Genomic DNA, 27,101 nt, shown 5'->3' with positions numbered 1-27,101 from the left:
CGTGCGCGTGCGTCCGCGCGTGGGAGGGCCACCGCATTCCGCCGCCGCCAGTGAACTGGCCTCTCGGTGGCAGCGGCGGGACGGCCGCCTGGCGCGGAGGTGAAGAGGCGGACGCCCCCCGCAGCCGACTCCGGAAAGCGGCGTCCCCCACGGAGGTCACCCGGGCTCGGTAACTGCGCACAGCGCAGCCCCACGGACGCACGCACGTGTGAGCCAAGAAGCCTGGATTCGGTTTTACCCAGAAAACCTGCGTCTACCGGACCGGCCTGCAGTCGTCGTTTCCCACGGTCGGTCTCTACCGGTTCCGTGTGAAGTTGGTGGGGCTGGGAAACGAATTTGGGCTTTAAAATGTCCCAAAACTGCTTGTATAACGTCACGATGAACAGTCCTTAAATCTTTGGTAGAATGTTACTGCTCAGTACTTCAAGCTTGCTACATTTCATTGAGGGAAATTTCTACCATTCAGTTTCCGTATTTTGTTTTAAGATTTTATGTATTTATTTGACAGAGACACAAGTAGGCAGAGACGCAGGCAGAGAGGGCAGCAGGCTCCCCCTCCCCAGCAGAGAGCGCGGTATGGGGCTTGATCCCAGGACCCTGGGACCATGCCCTGAGCCACCCAGGCCCCTCTTTTTTTTAAAGAGTTTATTTATTTATTTATCTGATAGAGAGAGATCACAAGCAGGCAGAGAGGCAGGCGGGGAGGGGGAAGCCAGCTCCCCACCGAGCAGAGAGCCTGATGCGGGGCTCCACCCCAGGACCCTGAGATCATGACCTGAGCCAAAGACACAGGCTTAACCCACACAGCCGCCCAGACACCCCTCAAATTCCGTATTTCTTACTGATTTATTCAGTCTTGCTTTTTCTGCTTGGTCCATTTTGGTCATGTATAATTTGTGAGAAAATTGAGAATTTTTTTAGAGAATTTTTAAAAATATTTTATTTGACAGAGAGAGACGCAAGCAGGGTAAGGAGGAGGCAGAGGCAGAGGGAGAAGCAGGCTGCCCGGGGAGCAGGGGCTTGATCCCAGGACCATCCCACAGACCCTGCGATCGTGACCTGAGCAGACGCTTAATGTATGAACCATCCAGGTGTCCTGAAAATCAAGAGATTTGATCTAACCGTTCATATTTAGTGGTACATTAATATCCTTAATTTATCCTATAATTTTAACAGTCTAAATTATGTGTATTTATGTCCCCTTTTCTTCTCACATCACTGACAAGATTTTCTTGTCAAGATGTTCATGCATCTGTCACCCAGATCACAAAGAATTCACAGCCTCTCTTTGCTGCTCCTCCACAGAAGCAGATGACATCCTGAATATTTGGGTTATCATTCTCTTGCTTTTCGTGTTCCATCATTTTATCACAGAAACACGCCTGCCTAAATAATACGTAATTCCATTTCACTTACTTTGGGCCTTTAACGAGAATATCATAGATGAGCTGTACTTTATGTAGTAGTACATAACATTCCATTGGCTCTACTAAGTTTATTCATTCTTTTACAACTTTCCTAGATCTGTTCTAAATGAAACTTAATCTATTGAGTCAACTGTAAATTCAGCTGTAGTGTACAAAATAATAGATCCTTATACTTTGCCCCAGTGTTAACATTTTGCAAAACTACAGCACATCACAGCCAGAATATTGACCTTAACACAGTCCACGCTACTTCTGCGGATCTCTGGTTTCACTTACACTCATGTTTGTGTGTGACGTTCTAGTCAGTGTTATCACCTGTGTGAGTTCATGTATCAACAGCCACAGTCACGACATTGACCCTTTCCCACAGCACAAGGCTTTTTTTTTTTTGGGGGGGGGTACATTTTGTACTTTGATACTTTTGGAAATGGATTCATTTTATTAAATCCCATTTTGCAAAGTTCTGCTGGCACGTAGAAATAGAATTGATTTATATACATAGACCTGGTATCTGATGACCTTGCTAAATTCATTTTTTTCATTTAAGTATTTAGAAATGTTTTGATACTGATGAAAAGTCAAAAAAAATCACAGAATCACAGAATTAAAGAATTTACAGAAGAGGGAAGATTCCTAAATAAACTTTACCTATGTTCCCCAGATGTTAACATTTTTACCATGTCTGCTTTCCCTAGAAAAGAACGTACTTCTCGGGATGCCTGGGTGGCTCAGTGGGTTGAGCCGCTGCCTTCGGCTCAGGTCATGATCTCAGTCAGGGTCCTGGAATCGAGTCCCACATCGGGCTCTCTGCTCGGCGGGGAGCCTGCTTCCCTCTCTCTCTGCCTGCCTCTCTTCCTACTTGTGATCTCTCTGTCAAATAAATAAAATCTTTAAAAAAATAATAATAATAGCAATTTTCATTTTGATTGCTTAATTAAGGTGATAAATGCCAAATTTCTCTTTTGTAAAGTTCTTACTTTTTCCAATTGTAATTAATAAGTATCTCACAGGCAGATGTTTTAAGACTAATTAAATATTCCCTCATAAAATTCTCACCCGCCTAATTTTAGCGTCCGTAGACAGTTCTTGCCTAAGACAAATACTACTGTGCTAGCTACCAAGTGGTGATTTTTCTAATTGTGTCACTTCTTATGTATTAAGTGATATTTTACTTTATTTTTTAAAATATTTTATTAATTTGAAAGAAAAATCACAAGCAGCGGGGAGATGCAGAAGCAGAGGGAGAAACTCACTCCCCGGTGAGCAGGGAGTCCGATGTGGGACTCGATTCCATGACCCTGGGATCAAGACCTGAGCAGAAAAAAAAAAAAAAAAAAAAAAGACCTCAGCAGAAGGCAGATGCTAAATGACTGAGCCACGCAGGTGCCCCCCCCCTTTTTAAGATTTTATTTGACAGAGACACAGTGAGAGAGGGAACACAAGCAGGGGTGAGTTGAGGAGGGAGAAACAGCTTTCCACAGAGCGGGAGCCCAATTCAGGGCTCGATCCCAGGACCCTGAGATCATGACCTGAGCCGAAGGCAGAGGCTTAACCCACTGAGCCACCCAGGCGCCCCCAAATCTTCATTTTTTAAAAGACTTTATTTATCTATTTGACAGAGAGGGATAGCACAAGCAGGCAGAGCGGCAGGCAGAGAGAGGCAGAGGGAGAAGTAGCCGCCTCCCCCCAAGCAGGGAACCCGACACGGGACTCCATCCCAGAACCCTGAGATCATGACCTGAGCTGAAGGCAGATGCTTAATGACTGACCCACCCAGGCGCCCTAAATAAAATCTAAAAAGAACAAGCAGCTCTTAAAAAAATTTTTTTTCTAATAAAGTGACAGAGAATTTGGCTAAACAGTGTCCTAGTGTTTTGTAAAACACTAACTTTTAATGAATTGAAACATTTAGCTGCACAGATGTCTAAGCCGAGTGTTGACGACACGGCCTGACTTCCTGCTGCTCATAGTACAACTTGGGAGGACAGGGATAAACTGAAAAATGAATTGTTAAGAATAAAGGAAATCGATTTTGAGAATTTGAGATTCTCGGCTTCTCCGTGACTGTAAAACAATGAGAAACTCTGCTCTAGGAGAACAAGGGTGTGCCTTGTGAGTCCATCAACCGTCTCAGCAGAAACGCTACCAACTGGACTGAAGGGGAGAGAGACTGTGAAGCAGCTCGTCGGCTGCCCAGGAAACGGGCCAACAGAGCTCTCCAGATGGGCACGTGGGTCATCCTTAAAGACAAAGGAAGAGCGACCCTGGGAGTAGAGCCACCTCCTCGGTCTCAGAGCGTGAAGCCACCTTTTCTTTTTTTTTTTTTTTTTTTTTTTTTTTAAAGATTTTATTTATTAATTTGACAGGGAGAAATCACAAGCAGACGGAGAGGCAGCCAGAGAGAGAGAGAGGGAAGCAGGCTCTCCGCTGAGCAGAGAGCCCGATGCGGGACCCGATCCCAGGACTCTGAGATCATGACCTGAGCTGAAGGCAGCGGCTTAACCCACTGAGCCACCCAGGCGCCCCAACCTTTTCAAATTCCAGAGGCTTGTCCAGCATCCAGGGATGACGGGCATGGCCACCACCCCAGTGGGCTCAGAGGACAAAGCACTGGGCCAAAGAGAATTATTCCCAGGCCTTAAAATCTAATGGAATTTGCCCTGTGAGGTTTTAACTTGCGTGGGACTCCCAACCGTTTTTCCTGATTTCTCCCTTTTAGGACAGGGTAGTCTATTTCATGTCTGCCTCATCATTGGATCTTGGAAGCAGGTAACGGTCTGGTTTCACACATTCTGAAACAGAGAGGAATACTGCCCCGACGCCGCGTGCCCCATCTCACCCACAACTGATGTAGATAATACTGAGAGACTTCAGAGTTGACCCTTGGGTGAATTAAGACTTCCGGGGGTGTCGGGTGGGGAGAATGTATTCTGCCTGTGAAAAGGACATGGAGGGGGTGGGGAGCAAGAAGGCAAACTTACACATTGGATTATGTCCACTCAAAAAAGATTAGGGACATCTGGGCGGCTCAGTCGGTTAAGCGTCTGCCTTCGGCTCAGGTCATGATCCGGGGTCCTGGGATAGAATCCCGCATCAGGCTCCCTGCTCAGCGGGGAGCCTGCTTCTCCCTCTTCCTTTGCCCCTCCCCCTGCTCATGCTCCCTCTCTCTCTTGCAAATGAATAAATCTTAAAAAAAATAATTATTAAAGAGTCTACTTTTTCTAGACCAATACAGGCTCCTATAAGGGATTAGCAAGCACATGAAGTGGTGGCTGAATTCAGCAACGTCACAGAAAATGCTCTTCCTTGCTGGGTGTTCAAGGCCTCAAGTCTGATTGTTGTGATTAAGAGCTAACAGGACCAAAGTAGCCATCGCATCTCCTGTCCCCGATTTCCTCATAAGTTAACTCTCCTATGGCAACAGCAGCCCTCAGTGTTCCCAGAATCTGATTATCAGGAGCCACAAGGTTCTTGGTGGAAACGAGCACTAACACTTCACACTCTGGGCTAAAGTTTCCACACTGTAATGTAAACAAGAATCTGATTTTCTTCTTGCCTCAGGAAAAAAGCCCTCTTTTGTGACTTACTCATTACTCCCAGCAGCAATTTACTAACTAAAGCCCTTCAGTGATATGAGATAGAAATTCACTCTCCTTAACTTGAGCAGAAAAAAACCATTTTTACTGAAGAGAGGCAGAAAATCAGATTCAAGGAGGGACCACACCCAGACTTAGTCTGGGAAACCAATCCAGCAGGACCTCCGAGCCGAGGCAAGAGTAAGTGAGGCCCACAGGTCCCCTCTGGTTCATAGGCTGAGTCAGAGACTCAGGATCGAGGAACGAGGCGCTCTGACCCGGCAGTGGGTCACCAGTAGCTGGCGGGACAGGCGCCGAGAGACACCAAGCCGGGCACGCACACACCAGAGAGGCGCCCAGCCAGAGGAGACTAGGGAGCTCTTGCCAGTCAGTGGAGAACACACTCTGAAAGGCTAAAACAGTCTCTCCCTGCTCTTCACACGGCCCCGTGGTAACCGCCAGACCCACTTGCGCAGACTGCCGAGTAAGTAAACTCATTTGGGGAGCAGATTCTTTCCATTTATTAAATGCCACATCACTTTAGTTGCTAAGAAATAAAGAGACAAAACTGATATTTAGCATTTAATATGGAGAATATTAGGGGATGTTATTCCATAAGCTACCAAATATATGTATGACAAGTTACATTAAAAAATAAAATACCAAAATTTTTTAAAATGCTATTCAGTGTGACTTAGGAAAGTCACAGTAAATGTCCTTTAACCTTCAGAATATGTTCCTTGATGTTTTCCTGACCACTGCTTTATTTACATATTAAAATAAAAAACAACTTTATACTCCATCCTGAAAAAACCTGGAATGGTTTTTCAAGTAGCTTCAAATCTGGAATGTAACTCTCCACACATAACACATTTCCTATGGGAAAATGCTTTCCTGGTTTACTAAATTTGGGAAGTTTTAAATACGAATTTCCGGATTTCATCTCTACCATGATGGCGCTGCCCTTCATAGTTACTCCCATTCCTTCGTTCTCATCTGCAGAGTCTCGTAGGACTTATTTCGAAAAGCTTCTGCCCCCACACTCCAAACACGACGGTCTCTCTCTGACTTGGCTGACAGGAGTGTATGTCTAGGACTTCCTGCTTCTGCATCCCATCTCCATTATCACCGGAAGTCCCCTGAGGGTCAACATCCGTGACAAAGTTGCTCACATCTCCTTCATTCTAATTTCTCACTTGTGAGTTTTTCGATGTATACGAAGCCCTGAGTTCCAGCAGAAGGATTTCCCACATTCAGAGCATTTCCAAGGCTTCTCTCCTGTGTGAACTCTCTGATGCTCACTGAGGGACGACTTCTGAGTGAAGGCCTTCCCACATTCACCACACTTGAAAGGTTTTTCTCCTGAGTGAGTTTTCTGGTGGATCTGAAGCGACGCCTTCCTGGGATAGGCTTTCTCACATTCGCTGCACTCGTAGGGTTTCTCCGTCGAGTGAGTCCTCTGGTGTATGATGAGCTGGGATTTCCCACAAAAGGCTCTCTCACAGAAGCTACACTCGTACGGCCTCTCTCCCGTGTGCGTCCTCCTGTGTATGACGAGGTACGACTTGCTGCTGAAAGCCTTCCCACACTCGCCGCACCCGTACGGCTTCTCGCCCGCGTGCGCTCTCAGATGTGCGGTGAGCTGCTCCTTCCGGCCGAAGGCCTTCCCGCATTCGCCGCACTGGTACGGATTGTTTCCCGTGTGGATTCCCTGGTGGACGACGAGCTGCGTCTTCATATTGAAGGCTTTCCCACAGTCGCTGCACTGATAGGGTTTCTCCCCTGTGTGCATTCGGATGTGAACCAGGAGGTAGGACTTACTCCTAAAGGCTTTCCCACACTCGCTGCATTTATGGGGCTTCACCCCCGTGTGCGTCCTCTGGTGTACGACGAATGGCGACTTCAAACTGAAGGCTTTCCCACACTCGCCACATTCGTACGGTTTCACGCCCGTGTGGCTTCGCTGGTGTAAAAGCAGCTGTGATTTCCAGCTGTAGGCTTTCCCACACTCGCTGCAGCCGTAAGGCTTCCCTCCCGTGTGAACTTCCTGATGGACGATGAGCTGGGACCTGAAGGAGAAGACCTTCCCGCACTCCCCGCAGGAGTAGGGCTTTTCTCCCGTGTGCACCCGCTGGTGAGCGTTCAGGTTGGACTTGGCACTGAACGCCCTTTCACACTTGGTGCACTCGTAAGGCCTCTCTCCCGTGTGAATTCTGAGATGCACAATCAGCTGGGATTTACAACGAAAAGCTTTCCCACACTCGTTACACACACAGTTTTTTTCTATACTATGAGCTCGCTGATGCTTGAGAAAATAGGACTCTTCATATCCGTGGAACTTGTCAGGGTTTTTTCTCAGACAGCTTTTGGCTGAAGCTGAGCTTTGGCTCAGCCTTCTTCCATGTGTGCTATACTTATGGATTCTCTGTCCTGAGGGAACACGGGTTCTGCTCAGACGACGTCTTCCAAACGCAGCACAAGCGAAACTTCTCTCAACGTTTTCAAACTCATCTTCATTTTCCTGGCACCATTCTTTCCAACCTTCTAGGAAAAATAAATATATATGCATATATGTATTTTAATTGTCGATGTAGCTGATGTTGAATTAGAGAGCTACAGAACTGCCAAGTAATGAGCTTTTTTTTTCTAAATAACAGACCTCAGACACTGGTTCCAAAGAAATACTGGCCAAGCCCAGGCGTGCCATGTATCCGAGCTTTGGAGCATGCAGAACCGCGTCAAACAAAATCCGATTACGGAAATGGATGGCAAATTAACAGTGATCAAAAGCGGTTTTTAAAACACCCAGGTGGCCTCAGTGTGCTGAGGTCTGAGTCTGGTTTTCAACTCAGGTGAGTGGAGCCCACGTTGGGCTTGTGTTTGTGCTTGAGAGTCTCTCTCCCTCTACTCCCTCCCACCCTCAACATCCCCACCATGCTCTCTCTCTAATAAAAAAAAAAGAAAAAGAAAAAAGAGAACAAGAGGCTTAAAAAACTTAGCCTAGGGGCACGTGGCGTGGTGGGGCTCAGTAGGTTAAGTGCCTGCCTTCAGCTCAGCTGAAGATCCAGGGGTCCTGGGATCAAGCCCCACATGGGGCTCCCTGCTCAGCGGGAAGCCTGCTTCTTCCTCCCCCTCTGCCTGCCGCTCCCCCTGCTTGTGCACTCTCTGTCAAATAAATAAATAAATCTTAAAAAAAAAAAAACAAAGAAGAAAAACTCAGCTTGCACTTAGGAGCCAATACCATTAATCTTGTATCTGAATGTTATTGTTATTACAACAGCTTACTCAAAAAGTGAATTCAGAGGACACAGGGTAACCAGCGTGTAACATTCGGATAGGTACAATGAGACATTAGAAGTAAGACTGAATAAGCCATAGGAAAATTAGGGGCAAGAGCATTCCAAACAGATGGAAAAGCACATAAAAAGTTCTTGGGAAGGGGGTACCTGGGTGGCTCAGTGGGTTAAAGCCTCTGCCTTTGGCTCGGATCATGATTCCAGGCTCCTGGGATGGAGCCCCGCTTCCTTCTCTACTCAGTGGGGAGCCTGCTTCCTCCTCTCTCTCTGCCTGTCTACTTGTGATCTCTCTCTATAAAATAAATAAATAAAATCTTTAAATAAATAAATAAATAAATAAAATCTTAAAAAAAGAAAAAGAAAAATATTTTGAAAAAAGCCTGGGATAAATAAAACCCACTGAGTGAACAGAGTGAGGCAAGAACCAAATAGGCAGGCAACAAGTTTTCATCTTACCCAAAGAGTTTTAATTAGAGGACATCTTGATTCGTGTTGTGCTTTTCTAGTTTTTTTTTGTTTTTTTAAAGACTTTTAAAAATTTATTTATTTGACAGAAAGAAAGAGAGACAAGTAGGCAGAGACATAGGCAGAGGGAGAGGGAGAAGCAGGCTCCCCCCGAGCAGAGAGCCCGAGGCGAGGCTCAATTCCACATCCCAGAGACCATGACCTGAGCCGAAGGTAGAGGTTTAACCCACTGAGCCACCCAGGCGCCCCTTTTAGAGTTTTTTTTTTTTTTTTTAAGATTTTATTTACTTATTTCTGAGAGAGAGAAAGAGAGCGCGCACACACACGAGCAGGGGGGAGGGGCAGAGGGAGAAGCAGGGTCTTCACTGAACAGGGAGCCCAATGCGGGGGTCGATCCCAGGACCCTGAGATCATGACCTGAGTCGAAGGCGGAGGCTTTAACCCACTGAGCCACCCAGGCGCCCCTCGTGTTGTGCTTTCTAAAGATGTCTGGCTGCTATGTAGAAAACGATTAGAAGAAGGGCTGAGAGACGGACAAGAAAGCCCTTACGGTAGTGCGGGAAGGTCCTAGCGGTTTGGATTAAATCCCGGAGCTGAGCGCATGTGGCGCGCATCTGGAGAGAACCAAGGAAATCTAAAGGACTGGGTGGAGGGTTAGGTGAGCCAAGGGGAGGCTTCACGAACTCCAGATTTTAGGCTTGAGAAACAGGAGGTGCTGTTCTCTGAAAGAGAAAATGTTTGGAGGAAAAATGAAGGACTTTATTTGGGATCTAATACACTAGAGATCCCAGCAAATACCCAAATGGAGAGGAGACAGCACGTAGGCAGCAGACCGAAGTTCAGTGCTCAGGGAAAAGCAAGAGTCAACAAGACATAAAAGGTCTTAAACACCACGAAGGAGGAGACCTTCCAGGGAAGGTGAGCAGAGGACACGTGTGGCCGCATAAGGATGAGCCCAACAGGAACATGATGCTGAGTGTGATGCCCGCAGGGCACCAGGAAAGACGCACTCGTCAGAGGACAGCCTCATCGTGTCACTACAGCTATCCTAGGGGGCCACCAGGGGATCTCCTGCCTCCTGGGACCTCCCGATAAACCCTCTCTCCCCACTCATGTGGCAACAGTTCACATTATGGTTTGTGCCTCAAAGCAGGGCCTCTCAAGGACAGGGGTGAGAATACCAAGACCAGCGGCCAGAAGACTTCTCAGGCTTGATTATATGTTCAGACAACTTTCGGTAGTTGGTACTGGCTTCACAAAATTACTCAGAAAAAAAGAAGACAGACTGGAAGCTTGTTGGGTATTTTTTTTAAATAATTTATTTATTTACTTGAGAAAGAGAGACAGAGATAGCGAGAGAGAGCATGAGTGGGCAGGCAGAGGGAGAAGCGGACGCCCCACTGAGCAAGGAGCCCAAAGCGGGGTTTGATCCCAGGACCCTCGGATCACCACCTGAGACAAAGGCAGCCCCTCAACCGACTGAGCCGCCCAGGCATCCCCGCTTGTTAGTTTCTGAAGGAAACCTAAGCCTGGTCGGACAACAGCCTATGATTCTGTAGCCCCAAACACGCCCAAATCCGCCCCAACAGACGGGACCATTCTCCCTGAGCGTCACCTTATCCCTGGCCATGCAGGACAAAAAGAAAAGACTGGAGTGAACAGGAAAGTGTGCCAGTGTTAGGGCAGGAAGTCGTCTTTGACTTTCTTTGGGAAAGAGGAGAGTGTGCGATGGGCCGGTGAGGGCCGCTACCCGGCCTCCACCCCTCTGCAGAGGAGCTTCCGTGACGGCTGCGGAACCCTTCGCCGCTACTGCGCGCAGAGCAGACCAGGGCTCTTGTAACCCCACGTCCGTTCGGACCGTGCGGCCGCAGCCCCTCCAGTCTGAAGGCACCGCACAGTCTCAAGAAATCCTGGGCTGGCAACTGGACTCAGGTCCAGGACGAGAACACGTGCCGCCCAGGTTGGGGAGGGACGACGAGCGCCGCGCGGACACCCGCATTCCTGAAGCTGCGCAGGCGGAGAAGGGCCTGCGTGCGGCACACTCCGAGGCAGGACTCACCGCGTGTGCCGCACGGCTACGGGAACTTCCCTCGTTCCGTGCACCAGGCCTGGCCGGTGAGGACAGTCCCTGTGCTCCCCCAGGGCCCCTTCCCGCCTCGCGGCCAGCTCAGGCGCCGGCAGGTCAGCTGTAAGACAACATGCCCGCAGGCTTCTGAGACCCGGCTGGGGACGGGTGAAAGGGAGTGTGCGGAAAGAAACGGGCCTTATCCCGGAGTCCCGCGGTGTCCGTGTGTGACGCCTGGCAGGGAGGCACCCCCAGGACAAAGGAAAAGAAAAGCAGAGCATCTGGGGTGAGAAAAAGGCGGCGTGGACCGCTGGCATCACCAAGCTGCCTGCGCCGGCTGCCGAAGGAAGTTAGCGAGCTACGGCCGCACACACCTAGCATGCGGAGCGGAGCGCGGGAGGCTCCAGCAGAGCGCACGAGTGCAAGCCCAGAGCCGGCCCGTCCCGGGACCCTGAGCTCATGACCTGAGCCGACATCTAGACTGAGCCACCAGCGCTCCTGGCATCACTAAGCCTCTGAATTCGGCCGCTGTGCAGCGGCGTCCTGCGGGAGACAACGGTGACCTGAGACTAAACTCCCGACTCCTAACTCCGGCTGAATCAGAACCTAAGTCACTTTGTTTTCTCAGCCCGGCGACAGACGCTTATGAAAATAAACGCGGCGGGAACAGCTACGGAGAAGACCAAGAGCTCGAGCGCCCGAGAGAACAGCGTCCAGTCGGGTGACACCGAGGGACAGGAGCTCCGAGGACGGAACCGGGGCCAGGCCGCAGCGGTCCTAGGACCCGCCGCAGAGCCGAGCCGGGAGCCGGCGGAGGAACCCGGCGAGGAACCCGGCGAGGAACCCGGGGAAGCCGGAGACCAAGAGCTCCTGGGAGCGAAGAGTGGGGCGGCCCGGGCCCTCCGCGAGGAGTAACCCGCGGCACCGGAGCAGAGGGCCGAGGCCGAGGCCCAGGGCGCGGGGTGGGGGGTGCGGTGGTCACCGCGGGGCGGGGGAACGCTCGGCGGAAGAGCCGTCGGCGGCCGGCGGGAGCGGGGCGGACGCGGGAAGAGCGCCTCTGCGGGGGGCAGTCCCCGCGCGCTACAGGGGGGCGGGAACGCAGGTGCGGGCGACCGTCGCGACCCGGGGACGCGGGGGGCTTTCCGAAGCGTCCGCGAAGAGCCCGAGAAAGCCAGAGCTCTGCCGTCGGTGGGAGGAAGGAGGCAGCGCCTCTGCGGCGCGCAGGACGGGAAGACGCGGCGTCGCCCCGCAGGGTCGGCGGAAGGGACCGGACAGCGCGAGCCACACGGCGGCGGCGGAGACCAGCTCTGGAGGCACGGCAGGCCGACGCCGCCCGTGACCTCGAGAACCCCGAAGGGACATCCTGGCAGAACGCGGGTCGCACGGGCGCGCCCTCCGCTCAGGCCGCGGAGAGCACAGCGCAGGCGTGGTCCGAGCCCGGTCCTCCCCTCCCCGGAGCAGCGGCCGGGCTCCGACCCCGCGGCCCGGGGTCCAAGGGCGGCCGACCTTCCGCGCAGCCCTGCCGGAGCTCCACGCCCACAGCCCGGCTTCCTGGTCCCCGCGCACCCACCTGGACAGCTCGGACGGGAAACTCGGGCATTTATTATCCATGGCTCCTCTCCTTGCTCCAACTTGAAGATTAAATCGGGTTTGGTACCATGATACCCTGTTGGTGGAAAATCATAAAGGATGTGGGCCAGGCTGCTGGGCACTACGGGACCCAGAACTTCACACTGAAACTGCTCGCTCGCACTTGGCGGAAAGACCGCGGTGAGGATGGGGGCCATACAGGCGCCCGGAGTCTTTGCTCTCTGATGCTCAAGCCCATAACCGTGAAGTACTCCGGAGACCTCGGGACAGACCAACAAAAGAACAAGGGTGCCAATTCGAAACGCGCAGCCTGACATCGCAGAGAAGCCGCACTTACCCAAAGACACCAGGTGGCTATAGTTCTCCAGGATCACGTCCCTGTACAGGTACTTCTGCGTCGAGTCCAGCAACTGCCACTCTTCCCAGGTGAACTCCATAGATATATCCTTGAATGACAATAATTCCTGGAATAATATACATCCCATTCAATCGGATACAATCACGTTAGGTGACACGGAACAGATGTACAGTAACTGAGAAAGGAGAAATGTTCCTCTGGAATGGCTCCTGTGCCCAGGTCAGCACTGACTTCCAGAATGAAAACAAAACAAAACAAAAACCAGGGCACCTGGGTGGCTCAGTCAGTTAAGCACCTGCCCTTGGCTCAGGTCACGATCACAGAATCCTGGGATCGAGCCCTCTGCTGGGCTCCCTGCTCAGCCTGGAGCCGGCCTCTCCCTCTTCCCCGCCCCTCCCCCTGCTCATTCTCTCACTCACTCGCTCTTTAAATGGAAAAACTTCTGAGCTTCCATGTGCCACATATTGTTTTTGGTCCTGAAGACTTCAGGATGAACACAACCAACTTCTGCCCTCAAGAAGCTTCCAGTCTTGGGATGCCTGGGTGGCTCAGTTGGTTGAGCATCTGCCTTCGGCTCAGGTTGTGATCTCGGGGTCCTGGGATGGAGCCCCATGTCAGGCTCCCTGTTCAGTGGGGAGTCTGGTTCTCTCTCCCCTGCCCCTCCCCATGCTATTGTTCAGGGAACCTCTCAGAAAATAGAACAGAATGGAATAAGATGAAAAGAAGCTTCCAGTCTTATAGAGGGAAACAAACAACTATACACAGAGACAAACAGGTGTTGCAAGTCTTTGATTAAGAAAAAAATTATCTTGGGGCACCTGGGTGGCTCAGTGGGTTAAGCCTCTGCCTTCAGCTCAGGTCATGATCTCAGGGTCCTGGGATCGAGTCCCACATCGGGCTCTCTGCTCAGCGGGGAGCCTGCTTCCTCCTCTCTCTCTCTGCCTGCCTCTCTGCCTACTTGTGATCTCTGACTGTCAAATAAATAAATAAATAAAATCTTCTTGGGACACCTGGGTGGCTCAGTTGGTTGGATGACTGCCTTCGGCTCAGGTCATGATCCCGGAGTCCCGGGATCGAGTCCCGCATCAGGCTCCCAGCTCCATGGGGAGTCTGCTTCCTCCCTCTGACCTTCTCCTCGCTCATGCTCTCTCTCACTGTCTCTCTCTCAAATAAATAAATAAAATCTTTAAAAAATAAAAAAAATAAAAAAAATAATAAAATCTTCTTTAAAATTTTAGAAAAAAATTATCCAGGATATATTTTGCCCAGAAATGGAGAGAACAATTCTAAACACATGGGAAGGTGTGACTCTCTGAACTGTCATCTTGACAGGTGCTCAACCCATCTTGAGTCTTACAGAGTGAGAACTTGGCACGATTAGGAAAAAAAAATAAATTGGGTGCCTGGGTGGCTCAGTGGTTTAAGCCCCTGCCTTCGGCTCAGGTCATGATTTCAGGGTCCTGGGATCGAGTCCCACATCAGGCTCTCTGCTCAGTGGGGAGCCTGCTTCTCCCCATCTCTCTCTGTCTATCTCTCTGCCTACTTGTGATCTGTCAAATAAATAAATAAATAAATAAATTTTAAAAAAGAGGGGTGCCTGGGTGGCTCGGTGGGTTAAAGCCTCTGCCTTCAGCTCAGGTCATGATCTCGGGGTCCTGGGATCGAGTCCCGCATCGGGCTCTCTGCTCAGCAGGGAGCCTGCTTCCCCTTCTCTCTCTGCCTGCCTTTCTGCCTACTTGTGATCTCTCTGTCAAATAAATAAATGAAATCTTTAAAAAAAAAAAAAAAAAGAAAGAAAAAAAAAATAAATAAATAAAGGCCAAAGAGATAAACTCCTAGCCTTCTTTCGAGAAAATAAGGGGCCCATTACCCATTGCTGAGGTCAACCAGGGCTCACTCCCGCACAGACCCTGAGCCGGGACCAGTGCTACAGAGCTGCAGATGCCAGAGAGAGGGCGGGCCAGGCACAGCAGTCCCTACCTCGAGTTGTGGGGCAGTTCTGTCTGTTCAACCTCTCAGTGAGGCTCCCGACAGCTCTGTGAACCTCCCAAAATGCTTGTAGTAAGTTCCTCTCCAGGCACCGAAAGAAACTCCTAACAAGCTACAGGTCCTCACGAGATCATTCAACAAGCATTTCTGAGGCACCGCCCATGGGCCAGGATTGTTCCACGTGCTGGGGGCTCAGCCATGGACACGGTCCCTGGACTTGGTGCGTTTCTGTCCTTGCATGGGGAGGTGACAGTAAACACATAACCACCCAACAAGCAGGTGGTGACAGCACTCTACCAAGACTCAGGCAGGGTAAGGGGAGAGAGCCCAGGCAGGCAGGTGCAGGCGGACGGAGTGATCAGGAAGCGCTCTGGTAAGGGACTACCTGGGTAAAAACCCAACCGATGGGAGAATGATACCAAGGTTTGTGCAGAAGAGCCTTCCAGGAGGCATGAAAACTAAGGCCCAGGCCTTCGGGGCTCACAGCGTATGGTAAGGACTTGAGATTTCACTCCAAGTGAGGACAGGCCACCCCAAGGCCTCGAGCTCTGATTCCCACCCAAGGTCATTCCGACTGCTGTGGAGAACGGACGGTCCTGGATCTGGGGGCGATGGGGGCAGCTGGAGCCAGGGTGGGAAAACTGGAGTAATACGCAGTGGCTGGACTGCGGGCATCAGGTGAAGACAGAGCAGACAACATCCTGCCCGGAGATGACCGGCACATGGAGATGGACGTTGAGGAGGACAGCAAGGGTCCAGCCAGGTAAGACGCTGCCCTTTACCAAGGACGGGTGCCGGAGGGATGAGAAACGAGGGGAGTGAGGGCTGCAGAAGCAGCCGGACAGAAGTCCCTGAAGCAGGCCACTGGGGGAAGGGAGGGAACATGTGGGACAACCATCTGGGTGTCCACTGAGCCCACAGTCAGGAGGAACTGGTCTGTGTTCAGGGATTTCAGTAAACCAGGAATCTGGTATCTGTTGCCCTCTGGGAACTTCTGAAGATGGAGGCTTCTGGAACATTCTGTAAAGGCAGCTGAGACGTGAAGTAGAGATTCCTGGACTTAAGCACCCCTGATGGGCTCCTGACGCGACGGCACTGGCCACAGACAGAGAGACCCAGGAGGGAAGAGACAGTGCAGTTCTGGGGGAGTCCGCCGAGGTAAGTGAGAGAATTACTCACGACATGGCCAAATAGCGTAAGGTCATGTCTCACGCCCTAAGCAACCGCCTGGTGCTGAGCACCACCCACCTGACAAGAGGAGCTTCTCTGGTCTAAGCACTGGGCTTCCCAACCCAGGAGGAGCCCCACAGGAGGTGAGAATGAAGGGACAAGCTCCCCACCTCTCCTCTGCAGCCTGCGTGGGGAAGAAGAGGAGGAGGAATTAAGAGTGTGGACTGGAGGCCCAAAGCCCAAAAGTGACCAGAGAAGATGAGACCAGAACCTCATGAGTGCTCACTAAGACAACCCCAGTGGCCAAGGAACGGCAGAGTGGACAGCACGTCTGAGGCCGTGTTGTAGGGAAACGAGGCTGTGGCTTCCTGCATTCCGATCCCGTCCAGGCCACGCGTCAAATCAGCGACTTTTCAGCGGAGGAGAAACCCACGCATGGCACACCATGTGATCGTGTAAAAGCTTCAGGCAGATGCCACGAGAGTGAACATAGACCAAAGCGGCTGAGCACGGACACAGGATGGAAGAAGACAGTGAGGAAACTGCGAGGCTTAGTTTAAGCTTTTTACTGGATTGTGAACTTGATAGGCACAAAAATAAAATATAGAGACACCATTAAAAAATTTTTATTGGTCAAGAATGGTAAAGACATGAAGAAATTAGAAATAGAAAACTATTAAGAGCATTGCTGAGAGAATCCATAAGTCTAAGATAAAGATTTTTAAATACATGAGATTATAACACAGAGGCAGTTCTACTGTATGCAGCCAAGAACCACCCCGCGCGAAGTCACACGGCAAACCCACAGGGAATCGGGGAGAACGGGGATGGGGCACGACACCTCGGTCAGCAACACGTAAGAAAGAACTCCAGGAACCTATCAAACATAGTAGCAGTTTCCCATGTTTACTGTTTAAGAAATAATAAAATGGGGGCACCTGGGTGGCTCAGTGGGTTAAAGCCTCTGCCTTTGGGTCAGGTCATGATCTCAGGGTCCTGGGATCAAGCCCCGCATCGGGCTCTCTGCTCAGCGGGGAGCCTGCTTCCTCCTCTCTCTCTGCCTGCCTCTCTGCCTACTTGTGATCTCTCTCTCTTTGTGTCAAATAAATAAATAAAATACTAAAGACAAATGAAAAAAAAAATAATAATAAAATGACAAGATACCACTTTACCTTGGAAAAGACCTGGTGTTTGGACATAAGAGGGGCTGCAGCTGATCATAAAGTGGTGGAAAGAGGGCTGTGTGAAGCCAGACAGAAGGCTCACACTGTTCCCTACCAAATCCATGGTGCTGAATTCACGTTTTTAAAGCAAACATGGTGGCAGACCTGAAGATATTTGTGCCAGGAGCGCCTGGGTGGCCCAGTGGGGTAAGCCTCTGCCTTTGGCTCGGGTTATGATCTCAGGGTCCTGGGATCGACCCCCGCATCGGGCTCTCTGCTCGGCGGAGAGCCTGCTTCCTCCTCTCTCCCTCTCTGCCTGCCTCTCTGCCTGCTTGTGATCTCTCTGTCAAATAAATAAATAAAATCTTAAAAATAAAAAACCAAAATTTATTCCAACAAATTTTAAAACTTAGAAGAAACAGAAATTCTTTAAGAAAGTAGAAAGAACCCAAGTTGGCCCAGAAGGAAGTAAAAAAAGCAAGACTGACTAATCCATGATGAGAAAGCACACAGAAGTACAACCGAAGGGACACCATCCGGTCCAGAGAGGCCGCGCGCCCACACTGCACCTGACAGTAAGTTCTACCGACATCGCAGAGACATCAAATTCCCATCATGTCTCCCTCGACAAGGTGCCCAGAAGCCACAGGATGCCCTACGGCGCATGGCACAGACTTGCACAACCTCCCAGACAAACCAGGCAACTACAGCACGAACTGCGGTCTTACTCATTTACCATTAACTTTGATCAAATTATCCGGATAAAAATACTATTAGAGTACAAGCCCTGCACACACATACGGAGCAAACTGTGACAAAAAAATTTCTCTAAAAAATTAAAGCATGGTCCAAAATTAACAACAACAAAAACACAAAAAAACCCATCTATGAGGGCGCCTGGGTGGCTCAGTGGGTTAAGCCGCTGCCTTCGGCTCGGGTCATGATCTCAGGGTCCTGGGATCGAGTCCCACATCGGGTTCTCTGCTCCGCGGGGAGCCTGCTTCCTCCTCTCTCTCTCTCTCTCTCTGCCTGCCTCTCTGCCTACTTGTGATCTCTCTGTGTCAAATGAATAAATAAAATCTTTAAAAAAAAAAAAAACCCATCTATGAAATAAGCCACATTAGTGCGCAGCAGAGAACAGCCAACCCGTCATCTCATTGAATGAAACAAAGCAATGCGGTGAAACTCAACCCTTCTAAAAACCCCAGCTCTTCCCACATGAGTCAAGTGCTGGGTGTTTCTGTCGCTGGGGGCATCCGTCCAGCCTGAGAACAGGCAGGGCAGCCTCTGATGCCCCAAGGACAGCGGGCTTTCCTTCGGGTGCGTGTGGGGAGGCTAGTGAGCACAGGAGCTGGGCTGGCCTGGTGGACGGATTCTCCCAGTCTCAAGGCACTGAGGGCGCAAAGAACTGTATAGAGGAGCCTGCAGTCACCGTCCCCACCCTTACCGCTGAGACCGCAGGTGGAGGCACCACAATAAAGTGGCACCCTGGCGCCTGTTTGACGACATCATCAGTCATCTCCCTATCTGCATGGCAGAGGAAAGGGGAAACACTCTGGTGGAAGGTAACACTGAGCTTTGGTCTCTGTGGCTGTACCAACGTAGGCATAAAATAGAAACTTGTGAGACATGTGAAGAGGCAAGAAAACAAGACTGAGAAATCCAAGGAAAAAGCACACAACACAGACTCACAGATGACCCAGAAGTTAGCAGACACACTAGAAACAACTGTCATAAGACATACTATTACAAATACTTAAAAGTATAGAAGTATACAATAGATTGAAAGGAAACTAGAAATTTATTTTTAAAAACCCAAGGAGACACTGAGAAATAAAGACTGGATATCAGGGCGCCTGGGTGGCTCAGTGGGTTAAGCCGCTGCCTTCGGCTCAGGTCATGATCTCAGAGTCCTGGGATTGAGTCCCGCATCGGGCTCTCTGCTCAGCAGGGAGCCTGCTTCCCTCTCTCTCTCTCTGTCTGCCTCTCTGCCTCCTTGTGATCTCTGTCTGTCAAATAAATAAATAAAATCTTAAAAAAAAAAAAAAAAAAAAAAAAGACTGGATATCATATTAAGGGAGCCGGAGCATGATGGCTGAGTACAGGACAGCCATCCTTGGGAAGATGCTCCAAGCGAAGGGGACAAACCACCGCTGGCCTGTGCTGCCGGGCACAGAGCCGTTTCAGCACATCGGGAAAGTGTCTGGTCGTGTTCACCGAACTTAAACACACACACGCATCACTCCTAGACATACGCCAAGTGGCTGTCCACCGGGAGCGAGAGTCTGCGCCCTTGGGAATGTCTGGCACTAAGACTTCTGTGCCGGTCACGTGGGGACAGAGCTGCTGGGGCTCTCCGAACGGGCAGAGGCCAAGGACGCTGCTCAGCATCCTGCGATGTACAGGACAATCCTCCACAGCGAAGAGTAACTCAGTCCACAACGTCAACAGTGCTGAGGCCAAGAAGTCCTGGTGTTTGCCCAACAGAAACGAGAACTGACGTCCCTCAAAAGTCGTGTACAAAAAAAAAGTCGTGTACAAAATGTTTACACCAGTGTTACTCATAACAGCCAATAACTGGACGCAGCCCAATGCTGGGGATGACTGCGTCTGTGCCAACACCAGAATACAGATAAATTGCAACAAAACACTCATACAACAGAGTCTATCATACAACTTGGACGTCAGTCACAAACTATGCTAAGAGAAGCCAGATACTTTACTGTAAAATTCCAATTATGTTACGTTAAAAAGGCAAAATTAGTGATGTTGCAACAGGAGTAAAAAAGTATAAATGAAGCAGTGACGCCTGGGGGTGGGGGGAGTGGCGACAGGGAGAGAAATGGAACCTGCTAGACCACTGGAATTCTTGACATTGATCTGCCTTCAGCACACGCTCCGATTCTGTGGTGTGGGAGAATATTTGGTCATTCAGATGTCCAAAACGTTTCTCGTATGTATTCGGTCTTCATCCACGGTTTTCTGGTTCAGAGCTCCTAAAACCCTTGGAAGTCCCTAAGTGTGATCACAGTATCTTTTGTTATGTTAATGATGCAACGTCTGGAAAGCCCCAAGAGGTACCCGACCAAAGGGCAGCTGGTTCCCAGCAGAGTGTCCCCCATCTCTGGGTACACAGTGACAGAATGAAGCTGAATTCTCAGACAACCTGCTGGTGTCCAAGAACTGCGTGATGCTGTGTGTAGGGAAACTGCACCCCCAACCCTCTCGCTGGAATTGGGTCCAGGAACCTAAAAGAATATAAACACTCTACTTAAGGTTTATGCATTTTACTGTTATTTAGAACTCAATTAAGTTTTTAAAAAGCCAAAAGAAGCTACAAATGGATATATATGTAAAAAAATCGTCACAGATACAACCACAGATGTATTTTTTTGCATGGGGAAAAACAGAAACAACGTTACATAGTCTGAAACCCATTTAGGTAATAACCCAAACAAACCAAACATTTTAAGGACATAAACGGCTGTAGGGGCACCTGGGTGGCTCAGTGAGTTAAGCCTATGCTTTGGGGTCAGGTCGTGGTCTTGGGGTCCTGGGATCAAGTCCCACATCAGGCTCTCTGCTTAGCAGGGAGCCTGGTTACCCTCTCTCTCTGCCTGCCTCTCTGCCTGCTTGTGATCTCTCTGTCAAATAAATAAATAAAACCTTAAAAAAAAAAAAAAAGGATATAAACGGCTGAAGACAAACATACTTAGAAAGATCTAGAATACAGACCAAATTGACTATCTGTGAGGGGAGAAAAGGGATGAGGACAGGAGGGTAATTTGAGACTTAACTGTGTTTTGGGGCACCTGGGTGGCCAAAAGAAGCCACAAATAGATACATATGTATAAAACTGTCACAGATAAACTACAAAGGTATTTTTTTTGCATGGGGAAAAACAGAAATAATGTTACATAGTCTGAAACCCATTTATGTAATAACCCAAATAAACCAAACATTTTAAGGATATAAACGGCTATAGGGGCACCTGGGTGGCTCAGTGAGTTAAGCCTATGCTTTGGGGTCAGGTCGTGGTCTTGGGGTCCTGGGATCAAGTCCCACATCAGGCTCTCTGCTTGGCAGGGAGCCTGCTTCTCTCTATCTGCCTCTCTGCCCACTTGTAATCTCTCTCTCTCTGTCAAATAAATAAATAAATAAATATCTTAAAAAAAAAAAAGACTTAACTGTGTTCTAAGAGAATGCAGAAAAGTATCATATATGTCACCAAAAGTTAAAAGAGATAGGAATATATCCATACATGCGCAGAGCTGTTCATGGTTTCAAAGTCTGTAACAGTGACAAGCTCAACAACCTAAATTTCTACCAACAAGAGAATACCTAAATAAGAATATGGTACATTCATCTTACAGAGACATTTTCAAACTGTAGAATAATTATATACAGAATGATACAATTCATAAAAACAGAACTTTTCCGGGGCGCCTGGGTGGCTCAGTGGGTTAAAGCATTTGCCTTCAGCTCAGGTCATGATCTCGGGGTCCAGGATCAAGCCCCGCGTCAGGCTCTCTGCTCAGCCGGGAGCCTGCTTCCTCCTTTCTCTCTGCCTGCCTCTCTGCCTACATGTGATCTCTCTCTCTGTCAAATAGATAAATAAGACCTTAAAAGAAAATTATAAAAATAAACTTTTCCAATGTTTAATTAAGCACACCTAAAATTCCACACCATCACTATAATATTCATAAATAATTTTAATTAGTTATTTTTAAAAATTTAAATGTATTTGTGTCTCAAAAGAATACAAAATTTCAGCAGATCAAAAGCTGAGGCCTGAGAGCAGGAAGCACGAAGCCCTAGTGCTTACCAGCTGTGGGACCCAGGAGGCGAGTCCACGGGCTTAAATGCCCATCAGTGGAGAAACAGTTCAATAAGATGTGGCCCATTCGCTCTGCAGGATCATAAAATGGAGCTATTATAAAAGGAAACGCCCATCTATACGTATTGCCATAAAGAAACTAAAATAAATGTAAAAGAAATGGCAAACTACACAATTCATAGAAGAGAACGAAACATAAAATCTTGTTTCCTGTAGAAACAATCTGGACAGAAACCCCCAAGCTACTGACTACCTCTTTTTCAAACTTTTAGGTTTTTTTTTAACTTTAAGCAGGCTCCATGCCAATTTGGGGCCTGGCTCATAACCCTGAGATCAGGAGCCTGCTACTGACCGACTACCTCAATATTAGAGGAAGGAAATGATAACCAAATGGCTTTGGCTGCGTTACTTAGAATCCCGTTTTCTAAAAGGAGGCCATTAAAAATTTTTATATTAAAGAGGAAAAGCAATAAGGCCATTTCCATACTAAGAGGCAAAACAGCCACCAGGGTCCATGATCATACACGCAAAATGTAGAGAAAGACAATGGGAAAGTTCCATCAGAAACCATGGCTGGCGATCTTTTTGGGGAGCAGAACAGGGGGTGAAGCACTGTGACACGGACACGGACACATTCGTGTCGATAAAAGTGAGAGGGAAGGGAAAGAGAGGAGGAGGAGGAGGAGGAGGAACAGAGGGAGGGGGGAGCGCTGGGGACAGAGCGGCGGCGCGTGCGCTAGAGCGGCCGGCAGAGACCAGGCGATGCGGGCTGGGACAATGAACAAGGGAGGAAGGTTAGAGCGGAATGTGCGCGCGCACACACACGCACACGCGCACACACACACACACACACACAGGTTAGAGCGGAATGTGCGCGCGCGCACACACACAGAGAAAGTGATAGAGCGAATATGCGAAAATGTTGACAATTCTGGGTAAAGAGGTTTTTTATACCACAGTGCACAGGAGTAATTTTTTTTTTTTTAAAGATTCCATTCGTTCACCCATCATTTGACACAGAGAGAGCACAGGCAGGGAGAGGGGCAGAGAGCCTGATGTGGGGCTCAATCCCAGGAACCCAGGACCACGACCCAAGCCAAAGGCAGACACTTAATGAACTGAGCCACCCAGGTACCGCTGCACAAGAGTTTTTTATACCATTCTTGTGATTTCTCTAGTTTCAAAATTCTTTCAAGATGAAGTAAAATTAAAAACTCCTAGGGCCTTCCAGTATGAGCCTTCCCCTACTTCAAGGGCTCTGCTGGTCTGGCCCGGCTGCCGGGCCCTCCCTCTCCACTCCCGCCACAGGCTTTCTCTCCGCGAGAGGCGGCTGCAGCTTGCTTGGAATACAACCCTAGAAATAAAAGTCTGGAAGGCTCCCTCCGCCACCACCCCCAGCATCCCATGATCGTCAAGTCGTCACTCAGGTGCTAAGTAAATGTCGCCTCAAGAAAGGGTGCCAAATCTAAGCAAAGCAGCCACTCAGTCGCTCTCTTCCCCGTGCTTCAACACTCACGTCTCTGTCTGTTTACGATGCTCCTCTGGTATGTCTGACCATCTCCCATACCCAGCATGGGGTCATGGACCCTGTCAATCTTGTCCGTCCCAACATGCCCTAGAAAAATTACCTGGTGTAATAATCAATTAACGTTTCTTAAATTAACATGTGCACTCAAAAACAAGGAAATGCTATTCACATTAAAATGTAAGAGGCATAGGGCCACCGGCGTGGCTCAGTGGGTTAAGCGTCTGCCCTCGGCACAGGTCATGATCCCACGGTCCTGGGATTCAGCCCAGGGTCGGGCTCACTGTTCAGTAACGAGCCTGCTTCTCCCTCTCCCACTGCCTGCTGCTCCCCTAGCTTGTTCTCTGTCCAAAAAAGTATTTTTTAAAAACAGAAAATGTAAGCGGCATTAAGAGCGCAACTCTGAAGATACTGCCTTGTTTGAATCCTAGCTCTGCAACCCTAGTCTCCTCAGATCCTTTACGAATTTGGGGTCATGGTCAGGCTTCCCAGTTTCCTCACCTGTAAAGTGGGGACATACTTGCCCCATAAGGTCATGAGACTTTAACAACTTCATACACATGAAATGCCTAGCTAAGGATGGTACCCACTAATACTATCCAACGGTTGTAAAGTCTTCGTTTAGTCTGTTTACTTACTTATTCTTCATGAGGTATGACTCTGCTCACTTCCTTCATCTTTATTTACTGCTACTGTAAATACAATGTTTTCTCTCACTGTATTTTTTATATGGTTTTAAGAATAAAAATATCCAAAAAAAAAGAATAAAAATATCCCAGGGCACCTGGCCAGCTCAGTTGTTAGAGCATGCCACTCTTCGTCTCGGGATTGTAAGTTCGAGTCCCACACTGGGCATAGAGATTACTTAAGAAAAGAAAATAATGAAAAGACCCTTCATCTTAAGGTTAATTATCTGACTCATGTCACTCTGTGAACTGCCTTGTTCTGGCACCCACACTCTTCTTGTCACACCTGAAGCATCATACCACCTAAAAAACGTCTTTACTGTCACTAATCATTTCTTTACATTCCACGGTCCACAGCCTTATGCAATCCAGCTTGCAACAACGCCGTCACCTCTCAGGAAGTGACCATTCCGGCATTCTTTCTGGTACGGAAAAATTGCTTAAGACATAAATATGCAAAGCACCGGGGCGGCTCAATCCTTAAGTGCCTGCGGTGGACGCAGGTCATGATCTCGGGGTCCTGGGATTGAGTGCCCAGTGGGGAATCCCCGGCTCGGCAGGGAGTCTGCCGCTCCTTCCCTCTCTGCCTCGGCCCCTGCGAGCATGCGCTCTTTCACTTGCTCTAATAAATAAAATCTTAAAAAAAAAAAAAAGACTTATAAATACCCAAGTCCAAGAAATACTGTTTGTCTCATGAAATAATTCTCTGAGGGATTCCATGTCACGGCTTTTATGAAGTTCCCTTTTCTCAAGTTTGCAGGGAAAAGCCACTCTCCACACCTCCACCTCTCTTGCACCCCAGGCCTTGCGCACGCCGTCGTCCCTCGTCTTTGCCACAAAGCCTGCACTTCTCAGAGCTCTATTCCCTCACACCTGAGCCTCCACTCGCGTAGGGGCCTTTAATCTGGGTATTTGCAGGTGAGAACTCCCACCTGAGCTGCAGACTCGGTGCAGGTGCCACAAAGCCAACGCCTACACAGCTGCACCCTTGTGCTGGGCGCCTCTCCGAACAGTGCTCCCGGGGGGAAGCATCGCCACCCGTGCCAGAGGTCGGGAGCGCAGCCATCCCCGGCTGACCCCGCCGGCCCACCGCCCGCCCCCGCTCCAGAACGGCTCCTTCCTGCTTCCTTAACGAGGGCCCTCCCTATCCTCAGGGTTCAGGGTCCGCGGCGGGTGCAGAAACCAGGGGCGTTTCTGGAGATCAGAGGCGGGGAAGGAAGCGGGGGAGGGCACGCGAGATCGGGCGCGGCGGCGACGGCGCAGAGACGGCTGTGCCGGCCCGCAGCGCCCCGTCAGCGATTAAAGACGAGCGCACCTACTTACCCAACACGACGCTGTCCGGAACGTGCCGGCCATCCCGCGCTGTCCCTGCAGGCTGCGGAGCAGAGGACCGAACCGTGAGGGTCTCCCTGCGGGCCTCATCCGCGCCCACCCACGGGGGGCCTCCCGCCCCACAGACGGAGGGTCCGGGCGGGGTCCCTCACAGGGACGCGGAGTCCCTCACAGGGACGCGGAGTCCCTCACAGGGACGCGGCCTCCGGGCCTGGACACGAGCGGTCGGAGCGGCCCGACACGGAGACCCCGAGTCCAGGCTGGCCCCGACCACGCCCCAGACCTACCGTGGGGGCCCAGCCGGCCAAGCTGCTGGTCTGCACAGGACGCTCCGGGCGGGGGCTCACTCTGTCCCTCCGCCCGGTCCGCAGCCACAGAAATTCAGAAGTCCCCGGGCCCGCTCCGGCCCACGAACGCCCAGGCGGAAACAGCCCTGGAGGCGCGCACCCCACTACCGCGGCGGGTGCGGCGCAGAGGAAGTGCGTCACGCGCCGAGGCAGCCGAGGGACGGCGCCCAAAGAAAACTACACCTCCCAGAATCCTCTGCGCAGGGGCCTGCGGCTGGCGGGGGATTCCCGGGAAGGCTGACCTGCACAGACGCGCGGAGACTCGAGGGACCCACAGCTGGGGCCAGGCGGCGCGCGCGGCCTCTCGTCCCCTCCGTCGGGCCTCGCCGCACTCCAGCCGCAGTGCCAGGGCGAACATGCTGAGGCCTGAGGTCAAGCAATACGGGGGTCCGATCCCCAGGCTCGCAAGGCCACAAGCTGCAGGCCACAGGGTCACACGACGTCCTGCACAGCAGGGCACTGGCCGACGCAGTCAGCGCCGCGTCCAGGAGACCCTGCGGTAGACGGAAAGACACCGAAGACAGGAACATACTGCCGGTCCAAAGTAGATCAAACAATTCTCTTATTACGATGCAATGAAACTCTAAGTAACACGAGTTTAGAAGGCTTTTCTGCCTGAAAATCTTTTTTCCAAACAGCGTTTTTTTCCTTTAAGATTTTACTTATCTGTCAGAGAGCGAGCACAAGCAGGGGGAGCAGCAGGTAGAAGGAGGGGCAGACCCCTGTGAGCAGGGAACCCGAGGCAGGACAAGATCCCAGGAGGTTGGGGTCATGACTTGAGCCCCCCAGACGTCCCTCCCAACAGCTTCCTACTCAACAAGTATTTCAATGAGATAGGGAAATAAAGACGAAAGTGTAGACAACACTATAAGCATTTATGGGAGAAAGAGCAGTGATAACAGAAGATCTCACAATCTTGAGTAATTATAAAAATGAACACAAAAAAGGAGCAAATTAAAGTCACAGAAATGTACTGAAAAACCAACAAAATAAGCCAAAAGAAGGCAAAGGATATATTAAAGATAAAAGCAAACAACTAGAGGAAATTAATCAGAAATGAAAAGCCACAGAGTACCTGACATCTAGAGAACACTGATAAAGAAAAAACCACAGGCCCAAAGTGGGGACACTTAGGGGAAGGCCCCGAGTCTGTAAACCCAGACAGAATATGTAACCTAACACTAGCAGTTTCAGCTTCCCAGAAATGTAATCTTAACGGGTCAGCACCGATAAGATCATCTGTCACAGGGTCCTTTCATCCCTCAAAGGAAAAGGA

General features: G+C 50.0%; 2 protein-coding genes across 7 annotated transcripts in view; both read right to left on the bottom strand.

Moving 5' to 3' along the window:
* Positions 1–25,494, bottom strand: part of ZNF84 (zinc finger protein 84) — a 66,862-nt gene extending 41,368 nt beyond the window's left edge. Inside the window, exon 1 of one of the 2 annotated variants that reach the window (XM_032309898.1) lies at positions 25,470–25,494. The gene's annotated coding sequence lies outside the window, so the exon portion shown is untranslated. Of the gene's footprint in view, positions 1–12,398; positions 12,493–25,469 lie in introns of those variants that run through there. The other variant, XM_032309896.1, reaches the window with a different exon arrangement.
* Positions 5,572–25,895, bottom strand: ZNF26 (zinc finger protein 26). 5 transcript variants are annotated; one of them, XM_032309914.1, is made up of 6 exons: positions 25,766–25,895; positions 25,470–25,521; positions 23,452–23,563; positions 12,756–12,882; positions 12,399–12,494; positions 5,572–7,546 (listed from the first exon to the last, which is right to left on the bottom strand). In XM_032309914.1, the coding sequence occupies exons 4-6, from the start codon at positions 12,853–12,855 to the stop codon at positions 6,195–6,197; spliced, it is 1,548 nt and encodes a 515-aa protein (XP_032165805.1). In that variant the 5' UTR covers positions 12,856–12,882; positions 23,452–23,563; positions 25,470–25,521; positions 25,766–25,895; the 3' UTR covers positions 5,572–6,194. The 5 variants fall into 5 exon arrangements, with proteins under 5 accessions (XP_032165805.1, XP_032165801.1, XP_032165803.1 ...); XM_032309910.1 differs by lacking the exon at positions 23,452–23,563 and having other exon boundaries at positions 25,766–25,881; XM_032309912.1 differs by lacking the exon at positions 23,452–23,563 and having other exon boundaries at positions 5,572–7,543; positions 25,766–25,881.
* Between the last annotated feature and the right edge of the window lie 1,206 nt (positions 25,896–27,101).

The sequence above is a fragment of the Mustela erminea genome, chromosome 13, assembly GCF_009829155.1.
Source record: "Mustela erminea isolate mMusErm1 chromosome 13, mMusErm1.Pri, whole genome shotgun sequence".
NCBI lineage: Eukaryota > Metazoa > Chordata > Mammalia > Carnivora > Mustelidae > Mustela > Mustela erminea.
The sequence above is the reverse complement of the archived record's forward strand: the minus strand, read 5'-3'. Positions and strand labels throughout refer to the sequence as shown.